Source organism: Etheostoma spectabile, chromosome 9 (genome assembly GCF_008692095.1).
Source record: "Etheostoma spectabile isolate EspeVRDwgs_2016 chromosome 9, UIUC_Espe_1.0, whole genome shotgun sequence".
NCBI classification, from domain to species: Eukaryota; Metazoa; Chordata; class Actinopteri; order Perciformes; family Percidae; genus Etheostoma; species Etheostoma spectabile.
In genome coordinates, this window is record NC_045741.1 from 33,942,694 (window position 1) to 33,970,454 (window position 27,761).

General features: G+C 39.6%; 2 protein-coding genes across 5 annotated transcripts; one reads left to right on the top strand and one right to left on the bottom strand.

Annotated features, from left to right (window-relative positions):
• Nucleotides 1-1,193: 1,193 nt before the first annotated feature.
• LOC116695145 (40S ribosomal protein S27-like) lies at nt 1,194-2,952 on the top strand. The gene is made up of 4 exons (XM_032525238.1): nt 1,194-1,484; nt 1,911-2,016; nt 2,102-2,212; nt 2,395-2,952. Exons 1-4 carry the CDS (start codon nt 1,479-1,481, stop codon nt 2,421-2,423), a joined length of 252 nt encoding a protein of 83 aa, XP_032381129.1. The 5' UTR covers nt 1,194-1,478; the 3' UTR covers nt 2,424-2,952.
• Nucleotides 2,946-25,548, bottom strand: tpm4a (tropomyosin 4a). 4 transcript variants are annotated; one of them, XM_032525224.1, is made up of 9 exons: nt 25,126-25,548; nt 22,992-23,117; nt 8,192-8,325; nt 7,928-8,045; nt 7,694-7,764; nt 7,516-7,591; nt 6,298-6,360; nt 5,875-5,944; nt 2,946-4,118 (listed from the first exon to the last, which is right to left on the bottom strand). In XM_032525224.1, exons 1-9 carry the CDS (start codon nt 25,237-25,239, stop codon nt 4,036-4,038), a joined length of 855 nt encoding a protein of 284 aa, XP_032381115.1. In that variant the 5' UTR covers nt 25,240-25,548; the 3' UTR covers nt 2,946-4,035. The 4 variants fall into 4 exon arrangements, with proteins under 4 accessions (XP_032381115.1, XP_032381117.1, XP_032381114.1 ...); XM_032525223.1 differs by lacking the exon at nt 2,946-4,118 and adding an exon at nt 4,790-5,112 and having other exon boundaries at nt 25,126-25,544; XM_032525226.1 differs by lacking the exons at nt 22,992-23,117; nt 25,126-25,548 and adding an exon at nt 18,177-18,734.
• Nucleotides 25,549-27,761: the final 2,213 nt, after the last annotated feature.

The following is a 27,761-nucleotide window of genomic DNA, read 5'->3' on the forward strand; positions in this document are numbered from 1 at the left end:
GTATCACTGTGAAAATTACTGAGTTGATTATTTACACCAAGACAAACAGAAAATGTAGTGCAAGTTTTTTTGAAATAGTTGGTTAACGTGGTCAAACGGTCCATACTCTAATTAAGTATGTGCTAATATAGCCAAGTGAATATGTCTTGTTGACTCTTGTTGATATCTTACAGTAAAAGGCAAACAAATGTCCCCATAAGGGGCAGAGATTCAATCATTCATTCAAGCTCCACTCAACTGTCACTCAGGTAAGAAATATGTTTCCTTTTGTTTCCCCTATAATGGATTTATAAACCTACATTGATAAAAAGAAAGAAAAAAAAACATACCTGGTGATCAACTACAATTTATTTGAAACATGTGGATGTGTGTTGAGCTGTGGTATGACCATTACTGGGGAAACAATATCAAGTTTAGGGATAACCAAGCTAGCTAACTAGCAAAAGTGTTAGCTAGGCTTAGGGTTACACTACTTCCTGCTCCGGAGCAGCTCATAAAGGTCATAAGGTGCAGCTGCCAGCTTGACTGCAGCACCCGGAATTGCAGTTGTAATAAAAACAAAACAAACAATGTAGCATGCACCCTGGCCTGTGCACACTGCAGGGGAGGGAGCTGCACAAACTCAATGCAGATGGCCTGTGATGGGAAGGAAGATGAGATTCTCTAGTGGTGCTTTGTGTATGTAATTTGATTGTTTAATCCAGACACTTTTATTTTACCTACCTTTTGTCTTCTGCATTCTCCTTACCCTTGTCTCTTGTTCTTCCCTCAGACTCATTCCCCAGAAAGTCCCAGGACCCAGCCCCAAACCCTATCTCGGCAATAATAAGTAATAAAAGCAGATTCCTTCTTCCTGCTTCTATGTATTATTGCTCATGGGTAGCCTAAATGAGCTCCATTTAGACCTTAATAGTAAGTATTTTAGTGTAAGATGTCAATAAGTTTTAACAAGACGTTTTCACTTGACTATACCCAATGTTTAGATGTTTTTTGGTATTATGCAAGTTTGCACATACTGAATTAGATTATGCACCGTTTGCCCATGTTAACAAACAATTAAAAAAAAACACTTTTGTTTGTCCTGATGAAAATAATCAACTCAGTAATTTTCATAGTGATATCTAAAGGTTACATTTTTTACCCTATTCACATGAGAAAAAGAATATTCTACAGGCTATTTTTAGGTATTTTTCGAAACTTTCTAATGGGATTCTTCGGGTCTTTTTTCCCTTACTCAGGACATATTGAGGATACAACATCAGTTGAGTTTGCTTCTGTTGCAATTTGTTCAACCTTTTTTTCATAAAACGACTGGACTGTAATCTGACTGTCGCGCCTCCCCTAAAGAGAAAGACCCCGCCCGCTTCATCTCGTTCCATGAGCGTTCATCAGAACAATATCAAAGTACAGCTGTTCTGTTGGTGCACTTACTACATCGTATTTGCATTGGACGATAACCCTGAGTGATTTGAGCAAAAATGTCTGTAAGTGAAAATCCTTTTATTGCTATATCTGTTTTTCTGATTAGAAACGTTACAATTGTAGAACAATTGCGAATGACAGAATGTTGCTTAAACAGTCTGTTATCATTTGAGAAACATTATATTATACAGAATGATGCATTGGTAAGCTGTTGATAAATGACGTGTACAACTAGAATTTGCCTAAATGTGCTTTAAAAATCATTATCTGTATTCAGGATGCAATTACAGCTTATCGGGCTTGCCTGGACATGTTTGTGTACTACTCAGTAGCAATTTATTCATCAGACTGTAGGTGGCGTTACGGTCTAACCAAACCAAAACATCAAACTACCATGCATCAAGTTAAATAATAATAACCCAAAGTATTAATTTAACTCTTTAAAATGACACATTTAATCATCCTCTGATGTGTGATCTTGGTTGCAGGGTAACGATCTGTTTTACCCTCGTCTTGCCAAGGAGAGGAGTAAACACAAGAAGAAGAGGTTGGTGCAGAGTCCCAACTCCTACTTCATGGATGTAAAATGCACAGGTAAGGACTGCACCACCAGCTAATTTTCCTCACTCATTTTCTAATGTGTTTCACTGTAATTTGTAATCATCTCTTTACTCACCAGGGTGTTACAGGATCAACACTATTTTCAGCCATGCCCAGACTGTGGTACCTTGTGCAGGCTGCTCTATAATCCTCTGCCAACCAGCAGGGGGGAAATGCAGACTAACTGAAGGTAAAAAAAATAAAAAATGTTGCTTAAGTTATTTCTCCCCAGTGTGAAAGTGAGTGGATAAATTATGTTTGTTACAGTTACAGTTTGTATAAAATAAAAGGTGAAATGTTTGAATTCTGTCCTTGTAACAGTTTTGTCTGTGGTAAGATTTTTAAATGTTTGATTTTTTTTTGTCTGTTTAGGCTGTGCCTTCAGAAAGAAATATTCCTGAGCAGAAATGTGCAAAACATCCATGACAGGCAGCAGAATGGAAGAATGGACCATGGAAAAATGAGTCTGAGCCTCACACTATGTGCTTCTAAGTGTGTCAAATCCTTTGTAGAGAAATATGTATTTTGACGATTTTATGATCCATATCTTGATCTTGGTGTTTCATAGTACAGAGCAGGAGAGGAGCTATGGAAGCTCAAGTTAAATCATACACATGTAGATGTTCCAATATGCTCAGATTGAATTGTATATACAGTATATCCGATTGATATGATAAAGCACTTCATGTACAGTGGTTTTGACTACTTTTATTGATTAAATAAAACATGTTTTGAAATCTTCAAAATGCACAAAGAGTCCAATGAGTCATGATTTCTGTAAAACATTTATTAGGTTGACATAAAGGGAGTTGTTAAATGAAATATTATAAAATGGTCTCAGGCATGTGTGAGTCCCTTTCCATGGCCCTGGCGTGAGATGAAACCATGATGACCACCACAAACAAAAATAAAAACATTTTTTTGAATTTATTGTCTGTGTTATGTGTTCTTTGGTCTTGAGAATTCCCCTAGCAAAAAAAAAGGAAGTGATGTAAATTAAACAGATCCAAAAATAATCAATGCAATACAATTTCTCAAATACCTAACATTATTCTACTATATACAATAGGTTTCCATGGTTGATATAAATTGAGCTTCCAGTGGTTTGGGGTTCAGCTCGCTTATGTAAAACAATGTATTGTAAATCTAGTAAATATTGGCTACATTATGGCATGGCAATAATGAAGAATGTGTCAACGGTCAGGTCAAGCTTAGGGAAAGGCAGTACAGCTTAGAAATACATGTCACTGCTAGATACTGTACATGCACAGCTCACAGATCCCCACATTAAAATAGAGTAGAAAAACCTTTGATGCATACAAATGCATAAATGTGGGTCTTTAACATGTAGGCCTTAGAATAATTGGGGATTGGCATAAGAGGCAGGACACCTAGAGTGCCTGAGCAGCATGTTTGTTGATCTGTTTATTTATCAAGGACACCTTTCCAGAAGGCCACCTGTCCATTTGACCACTGTGCTGTTTAACAGATTTGGGAAGATACTGCTAAAGACAAGCACACATAAGCAAAATGTCTATTGTCTTGTGGCTTTTAGGTGGTAAAGCATGATCTGAAAAAAAAGACTGTTGACTAACTTCATATCACCACTGGGTGGCACTTCAGAGCCATACCAATGTAGACTGAGCTAAACCCAACTCCATCTGTAGCATATGTGTTAAAATAGACACAGGCTTAATGTATGTGCACATCCAATGTAAAATTGAGCAAGTTTAAGTGGTTCAGTGACCAGATCTGAGGTTTCTTAAGGTGTTTCAGTTGCCAGTTCATAAGTGGTCAAAACTCTTTTCTGAGGGGGATTCTGTAATCAGAGGTGGAGATAAAAAAAAAGAAGAATGGGGGCAAAATGGAACAAAAACAACTAGGGACAAGCATTAAGTTAATCCCCCTTCACATGGGGAATAAAGATTTTACAGCTCGAAATGTGGAATGGAGTCGAACATTAAAGAAACATTACATGACAATCTCATCCTCTCCAGCTTCCTCTCTGTGTGTTTATAAGCTGTTGAGTTCCTGCAGGGTCTGGTCCAGGACTTGATGCATGCCGAGATTCTCCTCTTTGGCTTGTGATAATTTCTCTAGAGAGAAGAAGAAAAGTGACAAGGTGAAACATCAACCATCAGCAACTAATACTGCTCCGGTCTTGACAATCTATTCTCCTTTATTGGTTTGTCGAACAACATTCATTGTAAAACAGCACATATAACACTGTTTTACTGGACAGATGTTTTGCATGACTACTTTGGTTAAAATTGTGCCACATGCAAATACTTCACCACATCACTGTGCCTTTCATGCATAAACTGCTGACTGTCATTCTCTGCCAGAAGACTACTAAAAAGTTAGTAGATTACAGTATGGACTTTTTAGTGGACTTGTGCGCTACATTTGTTGTATTAGATGCTACCTTGTGTAATATCAGTCCATACTTGAATACGCGTGACTATGTGTAATATCAGAAACCATCAAAAATGAGATCAATTAACAAGCAAAACAGTGTTTTAAAGGGTAATAGGGGATTGTAAAATGCATTAAGTCACACAAAAACCAGAGTAAATCTCACCTTGTCTCAAATAAACTTGCTGATAATTAGTGGTACATGTACATTAACTGCCAGTTTCACAAGAGCAAACTGTTGGTTACCTAATTACAGAAATAACAGAGTGCACACCGTAGCTGAGGCTATGTATCAAATGTTTTACTGAGATAAACTTGTATGAATAATCAAGAACAGAGAGACAAAAGCTGCAAAGTAGGAAAGAAACAATATTTTAATTACTTATTTTCTGCATAGCAAGATGGGAAGAAGGCACATACAGTATGATCCATAGAGAGAAGATGAATGAATGAAGACAGAAAAAAGAAGTGAGAGGCAGCGAGAGAGAGAGAGAGAGAGAGAGAGAGAGAGAGAGAGAGAGAGAGAGAGAGAGAGAGAGAGAGAGAGAGAGAGAGAGAGAGAGAGAGAGAGAGAGAGAGAGAGTCAGAGCATCTACAGAGATGTCATGTCATTGAGGGCATGGTCCAGCTCCTCACTAATGGCCTTGTACTTGAGCTTCTGAGCATACAATTCATCTGGAGGTCAGAGGTCGACAGGAAGTACAGGCAGGTGCCAGGGACAGCAGCGACACAAACAAGCCGAAAGCAGGATAAGAATGAGAGGCAGATGGAGGCAGAAGAAGAAGAGCAGAGGGAGGAAGGAGAAGACAAAAATAAAAATAGGTCAGGCTTTTTGAAGATGCAGAAATGCATGGAAGAATGATGCACATCTAATTACGCTTGCGGCTCTTTAGCTGGGTGAGCTTTGAGCATTTAAGGCTGCTTTGAATGTCTCATAAAACTGATGCAATAACTCTATAAACTCGGCTGTCTGCGGTCCGACAACCTAATAATGCTGATCTAAAAGCCTCTGAGCACATTCTGTCCTCTTTGAGCCGTGGCTGACATGGAGTAGTCCTTCAGAAACAAGGGTCTTCCATTAACTTAGGAGTTTCAGTACATTTGGAAGCCCTTTCTTTTCCACAGAAAATATGTGCAGTGTGGCTGAAATAGGATAGTCCTTGTGGGGTCTATGAGAAAAATGAATGCAATTGTGCAATCAGTTCATTAAGATGGATTACAATTGGCCCCACTGACCTACAGGAAACTTCACTAAACTATTTGCTTGTGGTTCATAAACAAACATGTTTCCTAATTTACTGAAGCTGAATGCACCCTTAGGTCCAGATGACTGGTTGTTCATTTAAAGACATTCATAATTGCCTTTGTCTGTTTGTGTTAGAAAAATGCATATAAGTGGTGCGAAACTATGCCGGGTGAGTGGAACTGATCTCATACCTTCCAGGTCATCAATGGACTTTTCCAGTTTGGCCACTGTCCTCTCTGCAAACTCTGCGCGGGTTTCAGCCTGACGGAAACACACACACAGTATGTTACAAGGTAAAGAAACAACTCAACATACAGGACAGGTATACTGCAGGTTTTCAAGAGCTTGTTTTGTATCTTCCAAAGTAATCACAGAAATGAAGTTTTATACGTTCACGTGACATTTAGGTTTTCAATGCATGCAGATAATAAGCTGATGAAATGAATAATGACCATAAAGGTCCAGAGACGCTGCAGTCATGGCATTGGTGAGCCTGTGTTTTTCAAAAGTATCACAAAAGTGGCACCATTTATGTGGTCCATCGCTGATTTGTTTCACTCTAAAAACACACAGCATATGCTCAAATTGTGTGATCACTAGAATCACTATCTCACCTCCTTCAGTTTGTCAGTTAGAACTTTGATCTCCTCCTCGTACTTGTCTTCTTTTTCTGAGTACTGTTGACATACGGAGACACAGACAAATACCTAGTCAGTGGCAGATATACAAACACATGCTCATACACGGTTTAACCAAAACATGCGCTATATATGAACACACACTCTATCTCTCTGTGTATCATCCAAGGATTATAATTGCTCCAACAGCAATGGCACCACTCCCTCTGAAGAGTGATATGTCAGGATGAAGGTAGTGGCACGAAAGAGGTGTTGGCCTGGCCGGGGAACAAGTTCTGCTGTGATGCCAACCATGGCACACCTGACTGAACAAAGCAATGGCAGTCATGTGGTTAGCCTGGCATGCCATTTTACCGCCTGTCTGTACCTGCGGCGGAATTTTACGTAGTAAACAGAAATATGTGCTGCAGGTCTCTACTGGCTACTGGATAACGGATACCAAAACACCTTACGCTGCCTTTAGTCCTGCATACAAAGAAAAACAGCCACAGTGGCTAATTTGTCATGTGGTGGATCACAAAGAGTTCAAGTCTTGTAGTCTTGATACATTCAGATCTTAACAGCCTGAGGGGAAAATAAATGGTTGCGTTGTAAGTAGGGCCTGATGATACAAAATTATAATAGAGGTAGTATAAAACAATACTTTGGTGATTTGGTATCCCTCCCTACTCACTCAAATTACTGTCCATTGAGCCATGAGAACCGCCCAAATGATAGGATACAGGGAAATGGAGATGAGTATGTGCTGGGTGCTCAGTATATACTATTGTATATATTTATGTTGTGTATTTGTGAAAGAGAATGAAAGCAACTCCATTAACCATCAGCCAGCTTCATATATTTGCATATATTCATACTGTATTGGCCAAAATGAGTAGAAAATTACGTTTTACCATTGATGCATTTTAATTAGATACATCAATCCCAACTTGGTAAACAAGTGGTTTTTATTGCACATTTTGTGGCTAGCCGTTCACATAGTCCTGACATGATGCTTATCTTTGACATTACTGGATAAAAACAGTTGTGTTTGCTGCAGTCTGATGCATTTTTGCGGTGTGGAAAAACAACACTAATCTGGCACCTCAGGAGACCAAAGAGTATAGTAAAAAGTATTACTTATAAATGTGTATTTCTGCTGCAGTGTCTAGTTATTGATAACGCATCATGATTTACATGCAGCATGTCACTCACCTTCTCAGACTGGGCTTCTAAGGACTTCAGGTTGTTGGTCACATTTTTCAGCTCCTCCTCCAGGTCCCCGGCTTTACTGTGGAGAGGGACCGACATGGTATGCTTGGTTTTAATGGAAGAGCAACGGGTGAGGGCTTGTGTGTATTTGCGCTTGTGTCCGTGCGTTGACTGGTTTTACCATTCTGAGAGCTCGGCCCTCTCCTCAGCTCTCTCCAGCTCTCCCTCCAGGATCACCAGTTTACGGGCCACCTGGGACGAAAGACATTCAAACATTTTGGACTTTGAGCACGTACTCACCGGAAGGCAAGAGTAGGTCAGATTAAAGATGATAAATGAAAATGAAAAGAAGAGTGCATCACAATTTGAAGATGTCTGTCTTGCTCCAAACCAGCTTCCGCTGTTAAAGTCTCACCTCCTCGTATTTACGGTCGGCCTCCTCAGCAATGTGTTTAGCCTCCTTCAGCTGCATCTCTTGAATCTCCATCTTCTCCTCGTCCTTCATCGCTCGGTTCTCGATCACCTTCATCCCTCTGATTGGACAAGACATTTATAAGGCTTTAAATTATGTCGTGAAAGCCAGGTGTTGCAGAAAAAAACAGGTTGTCACAAGCCTAAATGCACATAAACAATATTGTAATCTAAATATCAAAGTTGAATCTTGTTTAATGTGACTGACCTCTCGCTCTCATCTGCGGCCTTCTCAGCCTCCTCTAGTTTCTGCAGTGCCGTGGCCAGCCTCTCCTGGGCTCGGTCCAACTCCTCCTCCACCAGCTGGATCCTACGGTTCAAACCGGCTACATCGCCCTCCGCCTGAGAGGATGAGAAAGTAGGGTGAAGAGAGAAATTTGGTCATTCATTCATTCTTCTTTAAATCTTCTTTAATTCAACTTTAAATCGCCCAATCTTCCCATCCCCCCTCTTCCCCACCATAAAACAGGAAGAGACACAAAGAGGCCAGTGGGGGGGGGGAGAGAAGTCAGCAGTAGAATTGTAGTATAATAGTAATAGTATTACTTACTTATAGTATTAATATACTCCAATTTAACTTCATGATTTTTGATTTGTTTGTTGTTGTTTATCTTAGCACATATTGGTCATTTCTACCATTTTTCCACACTGAGGAATCTTCCAAACTTAAAAAATGAACAGTTTCTAAAATGATTATGTGTTTTGGAATTACTAAAGGGTAATTTTATCTAATTTTATCTAATAGACTTTACACCTTTTCTCTAATGCTGCAAGTGGGCGAAGGTTTTAATGTGTTTGTGTAAAAGAAAGATACAAAAACTAAACTTTATAGTGTATTTAGAGTAACTTCAGTGTTTTCAAATCTACCACTGCTAAGAAGCTGTGCATCTTCTTTTGAAAACTTTTGTCTGTACTCTGTCCTATCATATTAAATCCACATAAAGAAGCAAATAAACTAAAATACATTAAATTCCATCTGTAAGTGAGCTACTGTAATCTATTCTTGATGCTCTCTGGGGCCGTTCCTGTTTCCCAAATCAATAGTTGTCAAGCTGATGAAAAATAGGTGAAATTGAGACAGCTGGAGGTCCTTGGAGGATTTGATATAGAAGAGGGGCCTACTAGCGATGAACACAACTACTATCTGCTGAGTCTGGCTGGAATTTTTTTTTTTATATCTGAAGATCGCGGGACTTTGGATTTGAATGGAACGTTTACAAAAACTCAATTTCCGGAGACTGTGAATGCAGTGGGCCAAGTAGGGTTGACAAATGGGCTTCTTCTCATTTGCCTTTGGTAAACAAAGGCAGAGAGAGGAAAAAGAAAGCAAACAAACAACTATACAGGCATTTCCTCTCTGTTGGACAGCAAGTTTATCCGATCACCACCTCCTAGGGAGCCGCTTTCAAACTGGAAACCATCTCAACTCAGTTTTCATACAAAAGTAACAACAAAGAGACCACTGTAAAAAGTTCACAAACAGGTAGCTCAAACAGGACTACAAAACGGCACTTTTGCTCAATTATTCTTTCAAACCCAGAGTACTCACACAGGTTTACTCCCTGTTACTAAACAAAGCTGCTGGGGAGTTCTTAGACAAACATACTGTATGTTCTTCTGTGCTCAGTTGCAGGGCAGCAGTTAGTAGGTCAGTGACTCATTAGCTAGTCATTCAGTCCAGAAGTCAGGTTGTCTGTCGGATCAGACAAAGTGTCTGCAATTCAGTTTACAGGTAGGTAAATCAATCTGATGCGCATTTGGCGAGATAAAGTCATTAAGAGAAACAAAAGAGAAAGGATGGGCACTGAGGCGGAAAGGTAGCACTGCAGAGAACGTAAGAGTGATCTCGGAAAACTCAGAGGAAGTTATTAAGTCTGTTTGTGCTGAGAATAAGAAGACCTTCATCCAGACTATTCTTCCATTCTGTCATAGACTTAATATTTCAGGAAATGAAAGCATGGTTTCCTGCTTGTTGGCAGCTGGCACGGGCCACTTTTTAATTTTTAAGATTTTCTCCCTCTAGCCTCCATGCCATCCTAGACTGCTGACTAGCCAGTCAGTCTTTCCACCTCTCTTTCTTTGTCTCTTTCTCTGTCCTCTCCCAGGTCCTGCCCTACTGCACCCAGAGCTCCCAGGGGAAACTGCTGATATGAGACAGGAAATGTCTGTCAGACTAGCGCTGACAAGTCTTAAAACAGCCAGCACTTGATAGAGGAAAACTTAGCCCAACACTGAATGAATGAAAAGTCATAAATCGGTCAAACATCTTGAAATCTCATCAGCTATGTCCTTCACACAGGTCTGCATCTGTCAACACTACATCTAGCTGGTGAGAAATGTTGAACAGAATTAAACCGGAGCCTGAAATAACAGATATAATTGTGAAGCAATGTGCTGTGAAGAATATCGTCTGCATACTAACAAACATGCTATTCATGAGCTTTAGGTCAGCTACACCAGCACATCAGTCGCTGTAATGCACACACACACACACACACACACACACACACACAACACACACACACACACACACACACACACACACACACACACACACACACACACACACCACCACACACACACACACACACACACACACACACACACACACACACACATTCTGTTAATCTCTGTCTCTCTCAAACAAACATCACCGCCTAGTTTCCTGCCCAGTAAAATGTGTGTTGTCAGGCAACACACAAACACAAAAACCTAGAGTATTAGCTAATACCACTATGGTGCTAGCATATCTAAGCTCGCAATCCAATATGTTCCACCTGGAGTGTTATCTATCATCAGATTTTATCAATTACAGGAAGGGGAATCCCCTCATAAACAGAGGCAGCCTTGTGTCAAGTAAAAATGCTTATGTGCATACAGGGCATACTGTCATACCTCTCATTCACTCAGCCATGACGAGAAAAGAGAAGAGTTTTTTCTGTAAGCCCTGAAGGTTATGCTGGAAATTCATTTCCTTATGAAGCTTAATAAAAACATTTAACCAGTGCTTAAAGCACAGTAGCAAAAGCTCTTTTAGTATTCCAAGCTTTTGCACGAAAACCGTAAATGTAACAGCAATGCTTATGCAAATGTCACTGAAGAACTACTAAGCCACAAACAACAAACATTTACTCTGAGAATAGACTCTAACATCACTATTCAAATAAGGATCTAGGAAAAAAAGTGACAGGAAGTCAGCTGCCCAATAAAATTTCATTTCCTCCCTTTGATTGTTCTTTCATTCATTGCTGGTATTATCTGTGTCTCTGGCCATGCCCCTTTCCTTTAGCAACCACTTTGCATTCTTGGGCTGCCAGGGACGCACACTGCCTTATATGGTAAAACAAACTATGGAGAATGTTGGTATCAGGGAGATTGCGCACACACGCACACACGCACACGCACACACACACACACACACACACACACACACACACACACACACACACACACACACACACACACACACACACACACACACACACACACACGTAAAGATACTGACGACAAGTAATTGCTCTGTTATCAAGCTAGCTTAATATGTAACACCAGTGCTTTCCAAGAGGATAGTGGTAACTGCTCTCTATATAAGCCAGCTCCCCTGGACCAGTTAGTGCCTTGCTAAAGGACAAATAAATTGTTAGATTTGTGAGGAATTGTAAGATTCTTGAAGGATTCTTAAAGAAATAGTTACAAACATTAGTGCATAGTTACATTACATTAGTTAGTATAGTTATACATTTTAGGAAATTTGCTCTACTTTCTTGCTGAGAGGTAGATGAGGGGTTTGATACCACTCTCATGTCTGTACAGTAAATATTAAGCTACAGCCAGCATGTAGTTAGCTTAGCTTAGCATAAAGAGTGGACCCAGGGGAAAACACCTAGGCTAGCTCTGTAGGCAGGTAGCTAAATCCACCTACCTGTACCTATAAAGCTCACTAATTAAAATGTATCTTTGTATGTTGTGTTTGTGTAATCCATACAAAACTCAAGACTTAGTCTTGGTCGCCTGCAGTCACTTCTCAGTCTCCACTGGTTGGCTAGCAACCACACAGCCAAAAAAAAGACTGTTGATTTAAAAAGTTAAATTTTATGTATTGATTAAACAATCCTGTACAGACATAAGAGCAGTATCAATCTTTTCATCTAACTCAAGAAGAGACTAAAAGCAAGAAAGCAATATGCAAAATTCCCAAAATGTCAAACTATTCCTTAAACAGTCAGTGCTACCTGGTTATCCTGAGCAGCATCAATAGCTGAGTGACACAAACTAGAACATGGACACTAATGTGAATTTCCTCTCACCTCTTTGTCTCTGTTTTCTTTTGCTACATTTACGCCTTGTGTCAACAATACAGAGACAGAGACATGCTCAGTGTATGCAAATGATCATGTTTTGTGCGTTGCAGGATGTGTTTTGCTTTTGTCTTGATGAGAAGGCAGTAGAGTAGATGTGGCCTCAGTAAACAGTCTCATTCCTGACCTGAATATACAGCACAGTTCTATTGGGAATGACTTAAGAAATACCTGAGTGTATTAGAGACAAGATCAAGGACAAGTGGAAGAGGAATCTAATTTTTGGCTAATTCCAGGGCAGTAGGCTAATGAGTTGCACAATGCTGTTAGCGTTCAGGGGAAGTTATTCCTGACACTGCTGCTTGCTACTCTGAATGTAAATGTGTGTCTGTGAGTGTGTAATCTTACACGAAGACCTGGCATGCAAATAGAGCCTTGTTCAATGTATAAGCCAACCTGTCATGAGGTGTGATAAGTAAAAGAAGGTCATTAAACTTCCAGACAAGCATCACAATGAGATCTCACTGTGCAAAAAAGAAGTCAGACTTTCACACAGGTCTTGTTTGAGTGTTTCATTCTGGCTCTGCCGCATAATACTAAAGTATCTAATCTTGACTAAAAGTTCACTGCAAAACAATTTATAAAATGGCCCGTCTAGAATCCACAAAATGTACTGGGAACCAAACTATTTAGATAGTTTTCCATCTCGGTTTTCAACCTAATGACATTTTTGGAAAACAACATAGGTCTTTAATTGTGTGGTCTCTGAACAAATAGATGGCGGGTGATTTAACTACTAGCAATCCTAGCAGCAGCTTATCTTAGCAGTAAAACATTGTATACAGTTCTTTCAGGCTAAATGAATACCACTTGCAATATGCAATACTAGCACCAACATGCTAACAGAGATCCTGCTTTGACAAAAGCATCACTGAAAATGCTTTAAGTATCTCACTGGACCTAGCATGCATTCATAAATGAAAAGACCAACATCCTTTCCACTCTCTAAATTCTTCTTAATGACATTATAGCAAATTTAGCTTTGCTAGCACCAACCCACAACCTTGGCTTGCATAATCAGCTAAGCCACAAGCCACTAACATGGGAGTTTTCTCCAGAATGCCAACAACTGCCAAAACGTATCAACATGTGGCAGTTATATTTGGAAAGTTGAGCTATTCCCAGGGAGAAAGTCCAAAGAAAACAGTGAAACCAGGAAGTAAATCTTTCCACAGAATCTGCTGTAGTCTGCTTGAGGCTTAGCAGAAAACCATCAAGCCCAGTGAACGCACCAAGCAGCAAAGAGATGAAACCTCTAGTTCAATTTGACAAACTGATCATAAGCTGAGTCTAAATAACTTCCTGCAATTAGCTTTCAATATGAGACTTAAGTGGAGTAAAATGAGCACAGTTGTCATGTATGTAGAAAACAAATCCAGTGTGTCGAGGTAATCTAATGTAAATGTCTTTATTGTACAGGAGATTAAGAAATTGCATGTATGGGGACAGATAGTGGACAGTGATGTGTGGACATTAAAGATGTGTATTAAGTATTAAAGGGGAACACCACCTAAATGTACAATTCCGATATGTTATTTCCATGGCCTAGGAAAGTCCAATCAATATTTGTAGACATGAGCCACTCACTCTCAAAGCCAGAAACCAGAAAAGTAAGTGTCAAAGTTGTGATGTCATCAAATATAAAGTCTGAGGCTGCACCATAGACCCAAACAAGCTTTATTCATGTGTAGTGTTCTCAGAGTTCTGAAACTGAAAATGTTCCCATACACTAACAACATTCCCCTGGTGCTCTGTGTCATCTGTAACATCTCTCCAAATTCATTGTCTATGGAGCAGTTCCGGACTTTATACCTGATGACATCACACATTAGGGTTTTAGCACTCTAGTTTTTGGATTCGAGGAGAGCTGGTCATGTTTACTAATATTTTAGGAATAACACTATGAATTTTGAAAATGGGCGTAGTACCCCTTTAAACTTTCACTGAGGTTATACACCACTGACTGGAATCTATGTAAAATTGTGAAGAAACACTCCAGTCCACCACACACACTAATCTTCCTGTTGATCAGGGTCGGAGCTCAGGGACAGGAAGTGTTGGGAGTACAAGCACAGGAAGTGCTGCACCAGTCGGCAGACGACATCCTGGGAGGGGCAGCCTGGGGAGTATTGGAGGGAGACCTGGTTCCCAACTTGTTATACCTCAGTGGCGGTTTTGGAGTTCCACTTCCCTTTTTATCTGTTTTTGCATTCTACATCAATTGTCACCAAGACAACCATTAAACACAGCATACAAAAAGTTCAAAAAGGGAAATAGATACTTTTAATCTTTTGTTATTTTTTAAATAATTTGATTGTTTTGTGATTAACCAAGTCACTATTTTGTATCACAAATATAATAAAATAATAAAATATGTGCATCACAGACTCAAAAATCACAAATTTGCTTCCATATCACAAGTCAATCTGGTTCATCCGAGTTGCTCACACTGCTCTCAGAACCTTGAATGAATAAGAAATCATCATCTTTGGCCTGACTCTCAACTCTGAACCTCCAAACAAGTAACTGCTGTGAACATTACGAAGAATGAACAGCTCAATGAGAACAACAGGCGTGAATGAAATCTAAGCAGGTCTAAAGAGCGTTTGTAATGTCTCTGTAATCTGACAGAGCCTTAAAGCATTTATTTAGCAGTTGAGTAACATCTTTAGAGGTGTCAAAAAACCACACTATAAATAACACAAAAGCACTTTCTAATTAGATATTAGTTGCCAAGTGTTTTTTTCTAATGCCTTTACATTTTCAAACAATGATTCATTACCTTAACACACTCAGCAAGGTTCCTGTTTTGATCTCCCCAAGCTTCAATGAAAAGAGTTTTTGTGCCAAGGAATAACTGCAGGTTGCCCTAATTATTCACATATGGGACCACACCAACCTCGCCACACAAATGCACTGCTCTGTTTGACTTTGAATGCACATGGAATGAGCAGAGTGACAGCTGAAACTGCTTTTACACATTAAGGCTGACAGGGATTAAATGGAAAAACGTGTACATCGTAAAATGTACATTATCTACTCTGCCGATAAAGAACCAATTCATCCCGCCTATTTAGCATTCATAAGCAGTATAGGAACTTGAAATAAGTCGTTTTCACACTATTATGTAGTAGGGATGTAACAATTAGCGGTGTGACGGCAAAACCACAATAAAAATGATGACAACAACAATTACCGTTTTCCTTTAAAATACCATAATTATCACGGTGGTTTACCATGGTGTGGAAACCGTGTGTTTAATTCTTCCCAGCTTCATCAGAGTCTCCTGAAGTTGCCGGGCAGTTGCACCGTGTAGCCTACAACGTGTGTTTCTTGAAGTTGGAATCATGGCGGAGGGAAGAGATGACAGCGCTCAGGACATTTATCAGCCCTCTAAGAGGAATAAGTCTGGAGAATGGGCATATTTTGGTTATTATCAGAATGCCAAAGGACAGTTGATTAAAGATAGTTATCCTGTCTGCAGAACATGCAGGAAAAAAGTTGCTGCTAAAGACGTTGAACACACTATAAAAAATAGGTAATGAAGGACACTAACATATAACAGTTGTATCTATATCAAATGTCTTAATTGGAAAGGTTTTTAATAATTGTTGAGAATACTGTAAAATGTCCTTATATTATGACTAAATTTAAAAACAAAAATTTTGGTATATGTTTACATACACTGTTCAAAATTTATGAATAGGGGGCATTAAAGTAAAGTGTCACTGTTACTGTAATATTTCTAAAATGCAGTTTTGTTAGTGCATGTTATCCTTAAAAACGTTTTCTATTATTATTTTGAAAGATGTTTTTCAAATGGTGGATTTGTTATTTTAAGATTTTAATTCTGAATCAAAAATCTTGTTTTACAACAAACTCATGTGTCACTGCTTTTGGCTCTTACGCGGTTACTGCACTCATACAAGTGGTGGGAAACGCCTCATTGAACATCAGAAATTCATGGGAGGTGTGTGTCTTACTATCCCAGAAGATGAAATGTTAATATGTACTACCAGAAAAAAAGTCATCTATCCATTTACTACGTATACCCACTTCAATGCTTCTGACTAAACGCATGGCTGCAGGTTGGAGATTTCTCTGAACAAAACACACATGTATAAGCTCATTACATGAGCAAATAAGAACAGAAGGCATCCATCAGCCAATCACAACACTTAATGTTGAAATCAAGGTAATTTATATGTCCCAACATGTATGGACTTACACTGTGACCTCAAACGTAAAGACTTTAATTCAATTAAGATAATGATTACTGACATGTGAATATACAAGTTCATGCAGAATGAATACCCACAAGCTGATCAAACGCCCAATTGTCAAATTACCAAATAGGCTGTCTGTAACAAAGGGCTAAGTCCTGCAGCACGCCAGCTCCTTTCATCATCTTAACTCCCATATCTTTACAGCCACACCTTCCCCTCCCAATCTCCTTCAATCTTTCTGCTTGTCCTGTCATTATCCAGCCCCTATGCAAAGGATATGGCACTGAATGCCATAAAGGAGCATGTGAAACAAGTCAAGACTGTTACCTAACTGTGTTGCCAAGTATTTTTTCTCCAATCGCACCTCTACCTTTTCTGTGTAAAGCTGCAACACTCGGATGTGGGCAGAGTCATAAGGCAGGCAGGTGACAGTCATGGGTGAATAAAAAACGGATGAGTCACTTTCGAAACGTCCATTCTATGCGTCTAGTTTGAGAAACCACACATTTGTGGAACTTCAAAAATGACTTGCCAATCACTTCAACTGCTGCTAATACTGTGCGTTTAAATGTAAACACTTGAAAGTGTTGAAAGTAGGGCTGCAACTGACGAGTTCTTTCATTATTTTATAATCTTGTGATTACCAGTTTGGTCAAGAATGTCAGTAAAAAGCTAAATACGGCCATCGCAAGTGCCTAGAGCCCAAAGTGACATCTTCAAGGTCATGTTTTATTTGACCAACAGTTAAAAAAAAAACAAAGATATATTCAGTTCATTATCAGGGAAGATGACTACACCAGAATATATTTACATCTAGGAAACTGAAATCAGTTTTTGCAATTTTGCAACTAATGATCAAAATTGTTGGTGATTCATTTTGATGATCGGTTAAGTGAGTAACAGTTTCAGCTCTTGTTGAACAAGGCACATTTTCCAGACTATTCCTTTGAGTCCCTAATAACAGAGTAGGCCTACTTTTAAGTATATGCCCTTTATTTTCCTATCATCAGTGGAGGCCGGATGGTATGGTGGTTGGGTGTTCAACCAGGCAGCTGCTGCTGGCACACATCCACCACCCTGCTAAAGTACCACTGAGCAAGCCATTGAGAGAGTGTGAAGTGAATTTCCCTGGAGAATCACAACATTAATCCCTTAATCTAAATGCTGGCAGCTCTAAAAGCTGCTAAGACCTCATTAATAGGTTTTTACTATATAATTATGAACACTATTTGTAGCCTATTATTAAGACGTAATCTGGTCAGTCGAATAGATTCATTCAATTATGTACAATAACTGTCAACGTGGTCTACATTATTCGCTGTAGTTTTACAGAGGCCTGTGAATCAGACATCACTGAGCATGCGCACAGACCTGCAGGAATCCAAACTTTTTTTCAGTACAGACCAACGCCTTGCATTGTGGCACAATCACGCCCGCGAATGAATCAATGACATGAACTAATTTGACTTTTTAAGAGCCCTCTGAGGTGAATATGGAGAAATTAACCCTTTTGAATGAGTCTGGCAGATGATAGCAGAGCGGAGCGAGGATATAGAAGAGCGAAAAGACCTATAAAAAAAATTAAAAGTCGAGGATTTGATTGTCTCACTTTATCTCGGAGCTCCCGTTCACTGTCCAGCTCTCTCTGTAGGACCTGAGCCCGGTCCTCTGCGTCGTCGGCCTGCTGCTGCAAACACTGAATCTTCCTCTTGACAGCATCCAGAGAGTTCAAACCCGCCATTGTTGACTGTTTTGTTACTTAGTTTAAGACTACACGTAGAGAAAACGCTGTCGGGACTTTTTCTAGGTTGTGCAAAAAATAAAAATTAGCTACTGCCTCCTGCTTGATTGGTCTATTCACAATAATAAAATAAGGAACAAAATATTTGATTTGAAAAGACAAAAAACGATGTAGGTCCGAGGCCAAAGTCTTTGGAATGTAAAGGAGTCGTTGAAGTGCAAGAAAGTTATGTAACCAGGAAGTTACGGCGTCCAGGTGTTCTCCAAATGTTTCTTCTGGTCTGTAGGAATGATATGTTCATGAGCAGTAGGCTATAGAAAGTTGTCCTCGGGAATGTTGCAGTTGTTGGTCCGGACACTTCAGGGTTTGAGGAGTAGGGTTAGAAAAGCTGCGCGATGAGGAGAGAGGAGAGCGCCAGACTGTGCCGGAGGAGGAGAGAGATGATTGGGATGATGAGGTCAGAGAGGGCGGGGCGTGTGTGTGTGTGTGTGCGCGTGTGCGTGTGCGTGTGTGTGTGTGTGTGTGTGTGTGTGTGTCTGTCTGTCTCTGCGTGTGTGATCCCTGTGACTGATGTGATCACTGCTACGAAGAAACTTTCAAAAGAAAAAAGAAAGCCACGATGAATTAGTTTCAGATCAAATGGCGCAGTGCCAATAGTTTAGATGTCACACACAAACTTGGTTTGTCAGTGAAATTTTCCTTTACAGACTGAAGACCGAAGTGTCCACCCTGCTTGAAAACATGATATATGCTGTGTATTTGTATGCTGAAACAACTTCCAGCATTTTATCATGGACACCGTGACATTACCAATCCACATTAAATACAGTTTCTTTGAATGTCATCATAAAATTGAGTGTTTTCTCCAACAGTTGCATTAATTCAGTCATGGTGATTAAAATTAGTACTACAGTGATGTATAAGACCACCGATATCGGCAAATACCCTGATTTAGGGTCTCTGAATGAGTTTCGGTAGAGAAAAAGTTGGATTGGTGCATTTCTACTTGGGGTAGCAATATGCTGCTACAGTCTTTCTTTTTTCATCTTCCCTTTTAAATTGGAAAAACCTCAGAAGGCAACATTGCTTCCTAAATGATTTAAAGCTCACAGATAAGGGGTCATGATTTAGCATCACCTTGGCAATAAATGGTCCCAAGCTAAAATTATTAAGATGAGATAAATTGGTATATTGTTCAGAGCTAGCCGATATATTAGACGATATTAACTTATAACATATCAGCATACATATCAATCGAAAAGTAGTCTCACGATGCCAGACTTTCCTCCACAGCACTGCAAAGGAGGGTATAGCTAGTCCACACAGCATTCCGGGATGGGAGAAAAATGTGCTCTGGTTTATTGGCATTTCTTGAAACCAATCACAGTCGTCTTCGGATACAATAACGTGTCTCTGCAAAATAGCCTAGGGAAGGAATTTGTTTTGGTGGAACATGTGTACGTTCAAAAGTTGTTTTAGTCGTGCATCAGAAAGCTCAGATTGGACAGATAGTCTAGCCAGCTGTCTGGATTTACCCTGCAGAGATCTGAGGAGCAGGTAACCATAGTCCTCAGAAATCAACTGGAGTTTGTGTGCCAACACACAAGGTGGAAGATGGGGGACATCTGGTGGAGTTTCCAGCGGCACATGAACAATAATAGAAAATAAGCAAGAAATTGCTTTACACAAATTGGAAAAAAATATGATATAACATGTATAATTTTAAATCATTTTTTAAAGTGTAAAATGTCCCTCAGTTTATCTGTATCTTGTTCTTATCCTTTTTGTAATAACCAAATTTAAGGAATCCTTACAAAAATGTTTGTCATGTGTTTATAAAAAAAAACGATTTCATTCTCAAATATCAATATAGATACTGACTGCAAAAACCCAGCATCGGTGAAGCTATAATATCATGTGATGATGTGGTATATAATAATGTCATATGATGCTTACATTCGGTGAAAGGTGTTGGCTGCGCCATCTTGTGCATCATTTTTGCAGTTAACTGTACAGTTCAGTTAGAATTTTTCAGTTCAGTACTTGAAACATTTGACAAGTAAATGGTTTAATCATTAGATGTAACATGCAACAAACTAACCACATGGGGTATATATAAATTAAATTCATAAATGACAAAGTCATCCTCACAATAGGATATAGTACGGGTAAATCTATTAAATAATCATGCATAATCATTATAAGTCTTTCTGTTTTTGAGGAAGCGTGTGACTATTTTAAGGAGGGAGCAGTCAAACATTGTCCACCACCCGCTTGCTCATAGATGATGTTCACTGTGTGGCTGTATATCAGATTTATGCTGCATCCTTCATGTTTCCCTGCTGGCCCTGCTTGTGTTTACCCTCTTGGTTTCCTATTCACACAATCGGCCCTGTGAGCAAACATGTTGTCTGGACGAGCCAGTAGCAGGCCAGCAGATCTCTTCTCGACTCGCTTCAGTTCATGTTCAGCTCAAATTCCTTCCTGCTGTTCACTGTGAAGAAGAAAATCTCTCACAATCAGTCTCATCTGTTGATTGAACCCCTCTCTGTCTGATTTGCCCCTTGCACCGGAAAAGCTGGACGCATTGATTTCATTAGACACAGGAGTGTGGGGCTTTCTATTTGCCTTGGCTGCATTCCTGACATTCCAGAGCCCCCCTGCCTTCTCCCTGCTTTCTCTGCTCGGTCGCCCCCACAGTTCAGCTTTCCCATAAAACAGTAACTATTGCTGCTGTGAATGCTGTTATCAATACCTGTATTCAAAACGACATGATGCCACCCTCTCTGACTCTTACCACCATTAGCTCTCGGCATCCTTTATGCAAATGTTGTGATCTAACTTCCATGAAACAGACTTTTTTTTATGTATCACAACTGCTTGCTTTCGTGGGGTATTTGACTCACACTGTTGTGCTTCCCCTTCCCCTGCCCCCTCCAGGTTTCCAATCTGGTCGTGCTCTCTATGTGAATTGAGATGTGTAATGACTTGACTGCTGTCTCTAATAAGTGACATGTGAAGGGGGATTCATGGAAGTGGAGTAGAGCAGCTTTACTAGCTGGAAATGTTTTTGTGAATATAACTCATTGTAAATATAGTAAATATCTATTTTTAACAAAACTTTAGAGTGGAAGGAAGCCTTACCTAGTCAGGCTCAAACCACAACTTCAACAACTACTTTTTCCAGGGGCCCACTTGACCCACTTTACGCGTGAGGCTTCTCAGAAGTGCTCAGAGTTTATTTAATCACAGCGTGAGGATAATCCAGTGTCTCAGCCTTAGTCCCTGTGTCTGTATGTCAGACACTTCCTTTCTCTTTGTGTGTAGTACAACACTGAATTTCCCTGGGATATCCTCCACAAAGCTAAAACAATACCACATCTTGGTGGCAGCTGGAAGAATTTTAGTTTTTATGATGCTTTTTTCTGCTTAGTTTCCCTGCACGGTTTGCTTAGCAATTTAGTTGGAATGACTGGTTCCTTAGCTATTGCAAGTAAAAGTAAATTTCACTGCTAAACTGGTATGATAAATATTTTATCCATATCTTGGACATAACTAACTCCCTAACAAAGACTTTGTTTATATTTGACTTCCCCCCCTTTCTCTCTCTCCTCACACACACACACACACAACACACACACAACACAACACACACACACACACACACGCATACACACGCACACACACACACACACACACACACACACACACCACACACACACACACACACACACACACACACACACACACACACTTCTGTCCACAGATGCAGGGAGGAACCACCACTGACAGATATACAGCGCTGTGGTTTGCCAACCATCTAAAATATGATCTTTCTTTCCAGATTGCAGCTGATTAGCCACAGGGCAACTGACATGTCCAATGTTCTGCTACATTTACTAAAATTTATTGATTGTGTACATAAAAATGTTCTTGCCAATTTGAGAGTTAGTTTGTGTCTGATGTAGAGGAGATAATCATCCCCTTGAAAGATGACTCTACATATGAGTCATACAGGATTACATACAGATCTTTAACTCCAATAAAAGTACCAACACTACAGTGTAAAATATTCCATTACAAGTAAAGCTCCTGCAATAAAAGTTTACTTAAATAGGAACTACACTGATTTTACACATCAAAATCAGTTAAGTTGTATAAAACTGTAGAGGGCTGCACAAAAAGCATTGGTTAGGAAAACTACGATTGGAAACTACAATTTTGAATGAAAACGAAAAGATCAGAGGTGTGTGTGTGTGTGTGAGTTTTGTTTGGGTGAGGGGGATTACAGTTTATCCGTGTGCTCATCTTTCAGGAGTGGCTACACAGGAATGTGTCAGTCTATGAAGTGCTCTAAACCATTCAACGTGGATCAAAGTAAACCCACAGCTGGTACTGGCTTAGAACCATCCAGCTGTGGAAAAATGGGCTCTGGTTTTCAGTGCCATGGTAACGTGAGTGTATGCCAAAGTTGGAAAAAGCAAGTTATTAATGACAAAAGCAGAAGCCTCTTGTCAATATTCAAACTTGTGCTGGTCAAGCTAAACACAGTTGACCCAGACTCCCCTGTGTGTGTGTGTGTGTGTGTGTGTGTGTGTGGTGTGTGTGTGTGTGTGTGTGTGTGTGTGGTGTGTGTGTGTGTGGTGTGTGTGTGTGTATACGTGTGTGTGACCTTTCACTTACGTCTGCACTTTTCTCAGACAGTTCCAGCTTCTCCTGAGAGTCGTCTTTCAGGCCCTCAGAGAATTTGTCCAGTTCGTCCTCTGTCTGCTTCATCTTCTTCTGGAGGTCCATCAGCTCCTCCTCCAGCTACAACAGGAGAGACCATTAGTCCAGTTCCTCACACTGTGCTTGCTCAGTGTGTTTTTTTTAAATTCTATAGATAATTTTTTTTTACCCAACTTACAGTTGGCCATGTAAATTTACTGTGCACTCCTGCCTTTGTGCTAACTCCACCATTGACCTGAGAGAGTAAACATGTATTCTATTCTATGTAATTCTGCTTTATTCTGTTCTGTTCTGTTTTATTTTAGTCTATTTTATTCTAACATTTTCTCTTCTGATCCATTCTAATCAAGTTTAGTCTATTCTATACAGTTCCACTCTATTCTGCTCTGTTTTGTTGTATTCCGTTCCATTCTATTGTATTCTATTTTGTTCAGTCCAATTTTATTATATTATGCTTGGTTCTGTTCCGTTTTGTTCATTCTATTCTATTCTATTCCATTCCATTCCATTCTACCCTATTCTTTTCTGTCCCCTCTTTAATAGACACATCTCACTCTAACACAATTAAATTAATACACTGAACCCTGGAGGAGTTTTACCCCCCAGACTTTCACCAACTTAGAAAAGATTCCTGTTTATACAAGTACAATAATAGATCAAATCCATTATAGTGTGTTTGCACTGCGCCTAAATAATAGTTCAGGGTGATGGGACGCTGTTAAAGCCTAGGTGTTTGAATTTAGACTAGTGATAAAGCAGCATATTTGGGAGTCTAATTGAGTTTATGATGTTTGGGAACATTTAAAGGGTAATGGTTTACTATCAGTCTCTCATGACATCAACCCTGGTATGCAGAGCCTAATCCTCTCTCTGTCTCTCACTCTCTTTCTCTCTCTCTCTCACACACACACACACACACACACACACACACACACACACACACACACACACACACACAAACACACACATATATGTACACAGGGTTAAGTGTTCCACCTAATCAGTGCCCCCCTCCATGAAGTGCTTCTGATAATCCTACTGAATTCCACTCTGTTCTCTTCTGGTGCCTAAAAATACAACTCTTATCAGTAAGAACACACATGCGGCTGGGACTGTTTGTGTGTGTGTGTGTGTGTGTGTGTATGTGTGGTGTGTGTGTGTGTGTGTGTGTGTGTGTGTGTATGTGTGTCTATATAATTGCCCATTTGTGTCCACATGTATCCCTTTTCATGCTTCTTGTGTGTGTTGTATCCTGTGCTGGATACACCTGTCAGACAGGCTTTATGAGAGACAGACCAACTCTCTTCAAACTGGTCCTGGAGGGAGGGATGTAAACAAATCATGATCTTGGGTGGTCTCATCACCTGAAGTGGCCAAAACCACTATGGGGATTTTTCACAGGGAGTTTTCTTTGAGCTTCACTTTAAAGAGCATTAATACTGCCCTATTGTTACTAAATCAATCTACTATAGATTCCTTTAAGTTGTTTGTGGTGTTCAGGTGGTATGATGACTTGGGTGGTCAGATGTTTTCCCCCATGATGAATAAAAGTTGACGTATTTTTGTGATGCCTAGATTTGTTCTTCCTATTACATATTATATTTTAGCTGGAAATGAAGTACATGATTATCTTACACAAAATTGAGATATAGTTTTGAGAGCTTATCACAAGAGCGTTGCCTGGCCTTTTAAGGAGGTGTTTGTGTTTCACTAGGATTTGTTGAATTTACCCTCCAGTCTCCGAGCGATATTTAAATATTTCTTTAGCTGTTATTCTGCCAAGTAAAACAGTAAATTAGCTGTGAGGAATGTAGAATAGATAAATGTGAAATGTGTATACAGACAGTTTTCTTAAAGGTTTTTCTGGTATGATGATTATCTTAAGAACTAGATAAAGAGAGAAGTCTTAAGTATGCCTTGTTCTGAGTCTGGAGGAATTTTGGCAGTTAATCCATAACTTTAATATTACTATTTTATTTGCTATTTAACTAATCAAAAACAGCATCTTTCATCTCACACACTTTGAACCTGTCTTTGACATCACGGCTGACTCCATCTATCTCTTTCTGTTCTTCTCTTTCATTCTCACCTGCTTGCATTTGTCCTCTGCTGCCTTCTTGTCCGTCTCTGCTTGCTCTGCCCGGTCAATAGCATTCTCCTTGTCCAGTTTCAGCATCTGCATTTTCTTCTTGATGGCCTCCATGGTGGCTGCTCGGTTGGATTTCCCTGTCTGAGATGTTAAAAAATGCAGCCTCAAAAAGCACAAGTCTGTCTCCTGTTGTGTTCAGATGCAGGAGGTCTTATGTGCAGTACTGGAGAGAGCTGGAGTCCAACAAGGCTGCAGAGAAATTGAGAAAGAGAGAGACAGAAATGGGGAGAAAGTAGAAAGGAGACAGAAAGGGTGGTGAACAGAGATGGAGAGTTGAGCCCTATATGGGTAGTTATTTAAACTCCAACAGAACCTGCCTCTAGTCTCTGATCACCCACTCCTCCTCCTCCTCCCATGCTCTCACCCCTCCCATCCTCTGTCAATCTTTCTCTCCATCATCTCCCTCTCCATCTATTGCGCCTTCACTCATCACTCTGCTTCCATTCTGTTCTGGCTCCCTGACTATCATTCTCTCAGACACGTACTCCACCCTATCATACCACCCGTCCAAGGTCTGGCTTCTCCACTCCACTCACTAACTCTTCCAACGGGGCTGATCTCCTTATTTGGGTTGTTGTGCTTTCAGAGAGGGCCACAGATCACACAGGAGAGAGAGAAACGTTTCCACATATAACCTCCTGTCAATGGATAAAGATTCCTGTTGGCACACAACATCTCACACTTAGGGCCTTTAAGAGTGTGTATATTAGAGGAGGAGAAAGGGAGAGAGTAAAATGCCAAGTAGGTGGAGGGGGAGTTTGAGAGATGAAGATGGATGGAGAAAGTTCACATTCTGTAATCACACTGTCATAATAAAACCACAAAACTACCTGGTACAGATGCAGCGGGGATTTTTTTTTTCACTCAGTTGCAATGCTCTGTGAGGTAGTGTGATGGTACAACCTTTGCAGCCTTCATCCAAATTTCTATCATGGTACCATTAAGCTGATTTGGTTTTATGACCATGTGATGCAATTGAGACAGCTCCTGCATGGTTACTTCAAATATGATCATCAGGGGCAGTAGAGAAAAAAGAATGTATCAGAAGTTATGAGACGTTACAAAAACTGTCTGAAATTTGAACCCTGAGCTCTGTGCACCTGATATTTGAGTTTGGTGACTGAAGGATGAAAACTGACTGAGAATTAGAATTTTTCTGAACAATGGACACCACAGTGTGTCCACAGTTGCTCATAATCATAGAGAGCGGGATATGTAGAAAGATGCATGGCGCTTGAAGAAAGAGATCCATGGATATGAGTCAGCACAGAAGGACTAGGACACTTATTCCCCAGGAATGGGTTGCACCAGCTACTTAACCCATCACTAATTTTGTGTGAACTACTGGAGATATTCTAAATCAGGTTTCACTATTAAAGCTTAAGAAATGTCTTTATTAGTAAAGTCAAGTAATGTGAAAATCAATTGCTAGTGAACATCTGTTGCTCCATGTAGCATCAGCTACATAACATAACATTACAAGCTAGCATAACGTTCACATTGACCAATTTTCAGGGGCTACAAATGGTAGCCTACTGATAATTGAAATCCTTTGTAAATGTATGTATGATTTTGTTTTGTTTGTATTTGCAAACATGGAGAAAAAAGTGTATTTTCGAGACATATTCATTTAGAAAGTGAAGGAAATATCTGTTTATGCCAACCTAATCAATGCCATATTTAGTCATTCACGGATAGCTTGGCAAACGTTAGCATAACATTTTGTCATTTGAAGTATAGGCTATATTGCATATTTTTGTGAAATGTAATATGAAATCTTCACAGTTTACAATATTATTAAACACTTTGATCAAGTATCAGGTTTGATATGTTGGCCATATTCTTTTCACGTTACTTATTTTACTCTTTAATAAACTGGGCATATGTTAGAAAGTTAATGTTAGCTTTGTCAGTTGGATCAGTTATGCTACTTGACAGTTACACCTGAAGTTAGGTGTAATCATTTAGCTAGTAACAACTGATCTCACTGTAAAAAAACTAGTTTATGTGGTGTGTCCCTTTTTGATTTAGTGATACGTAAATATTTACCTACATTGTAGTAGGCTACCTAGCTTTTAACTTACAAACACGTGGTACAACTGGCTCACAGACATATAATCTTTGAGCCATTGTGTATTGGCTTTTGGAATCTTGGCAGCTGCACTTCCCCAATTTAACAATTCAATTAAAAAATAATGGACATTTTTCAGATGGTAAGCCATGGTGGTAAACCAATAGTCTGCATGATGTAGCTTTAGCTAGCAAATACTACTGATGTATGTAACTGTAACAGAGGGCTAAAGAAACAGTCATAACGAAGTTATCCTTTTTTTCTTTGTTCCTTTTTCTTTATCATTCGTTATTCGCAGGTCAATTTCAGCATCAGCTTCTACTTTTTACATTACCATTGGATAGGCAGAAGTCAGAAATGTGCCATTGGGTATTATCAAAATGACAGTGTATTATATTATTATATATACCCTACAATAAATCAATATTTGTGGCATTCTAAGACAAATGCTACTGATGCAAAGAGTGCATTACATAACATGGCGTTATTACCAAAGATTAGTTAT

Excerpts from the sequence above, each read along its gene's own strand:
- LOC116695145 (XM_032525238.1), top strand. Across the intron at positions 2,017-2,101 it reads CATGGATGTAAAATGCACAG|GGTGTTACAGGATCAACACT; the intron begins GTAAGGACTGCA and ends TTTACTCACCAG. Across the intron at positions 2,213-2,394 it reads GAAATGCAGACTAACTGAAG|GCTGTGCCTTCAGAAAGAAA; the intron begins GTAAAAAAAATA and ends TTGTCTGTTTAG.
- tpm4a (XM_032525224.1), bottom strand. The coding sequence starts at position 25,239 with ATGGAGGCCATCAAGAAGAAAATGCAGATGCTGAAACTGGACAAGGAG. Across the intron at positions 23,118-25,125 it reads CAGAGGACAAATGCAAGCAG|CTGGAGGAGGAGCTGATGGA; the intron begins GTGAGAATGAAA and ends CTCCTGTTGTAG. Across the intron at positions 8,326-22,991 it reads TGTCTGAGAAAAGTGCAGAC|GCGGAGGGCGATGTAGCCGG; the intron begins GTAAGTGAAAGG and ends TCATCCTCTCAG.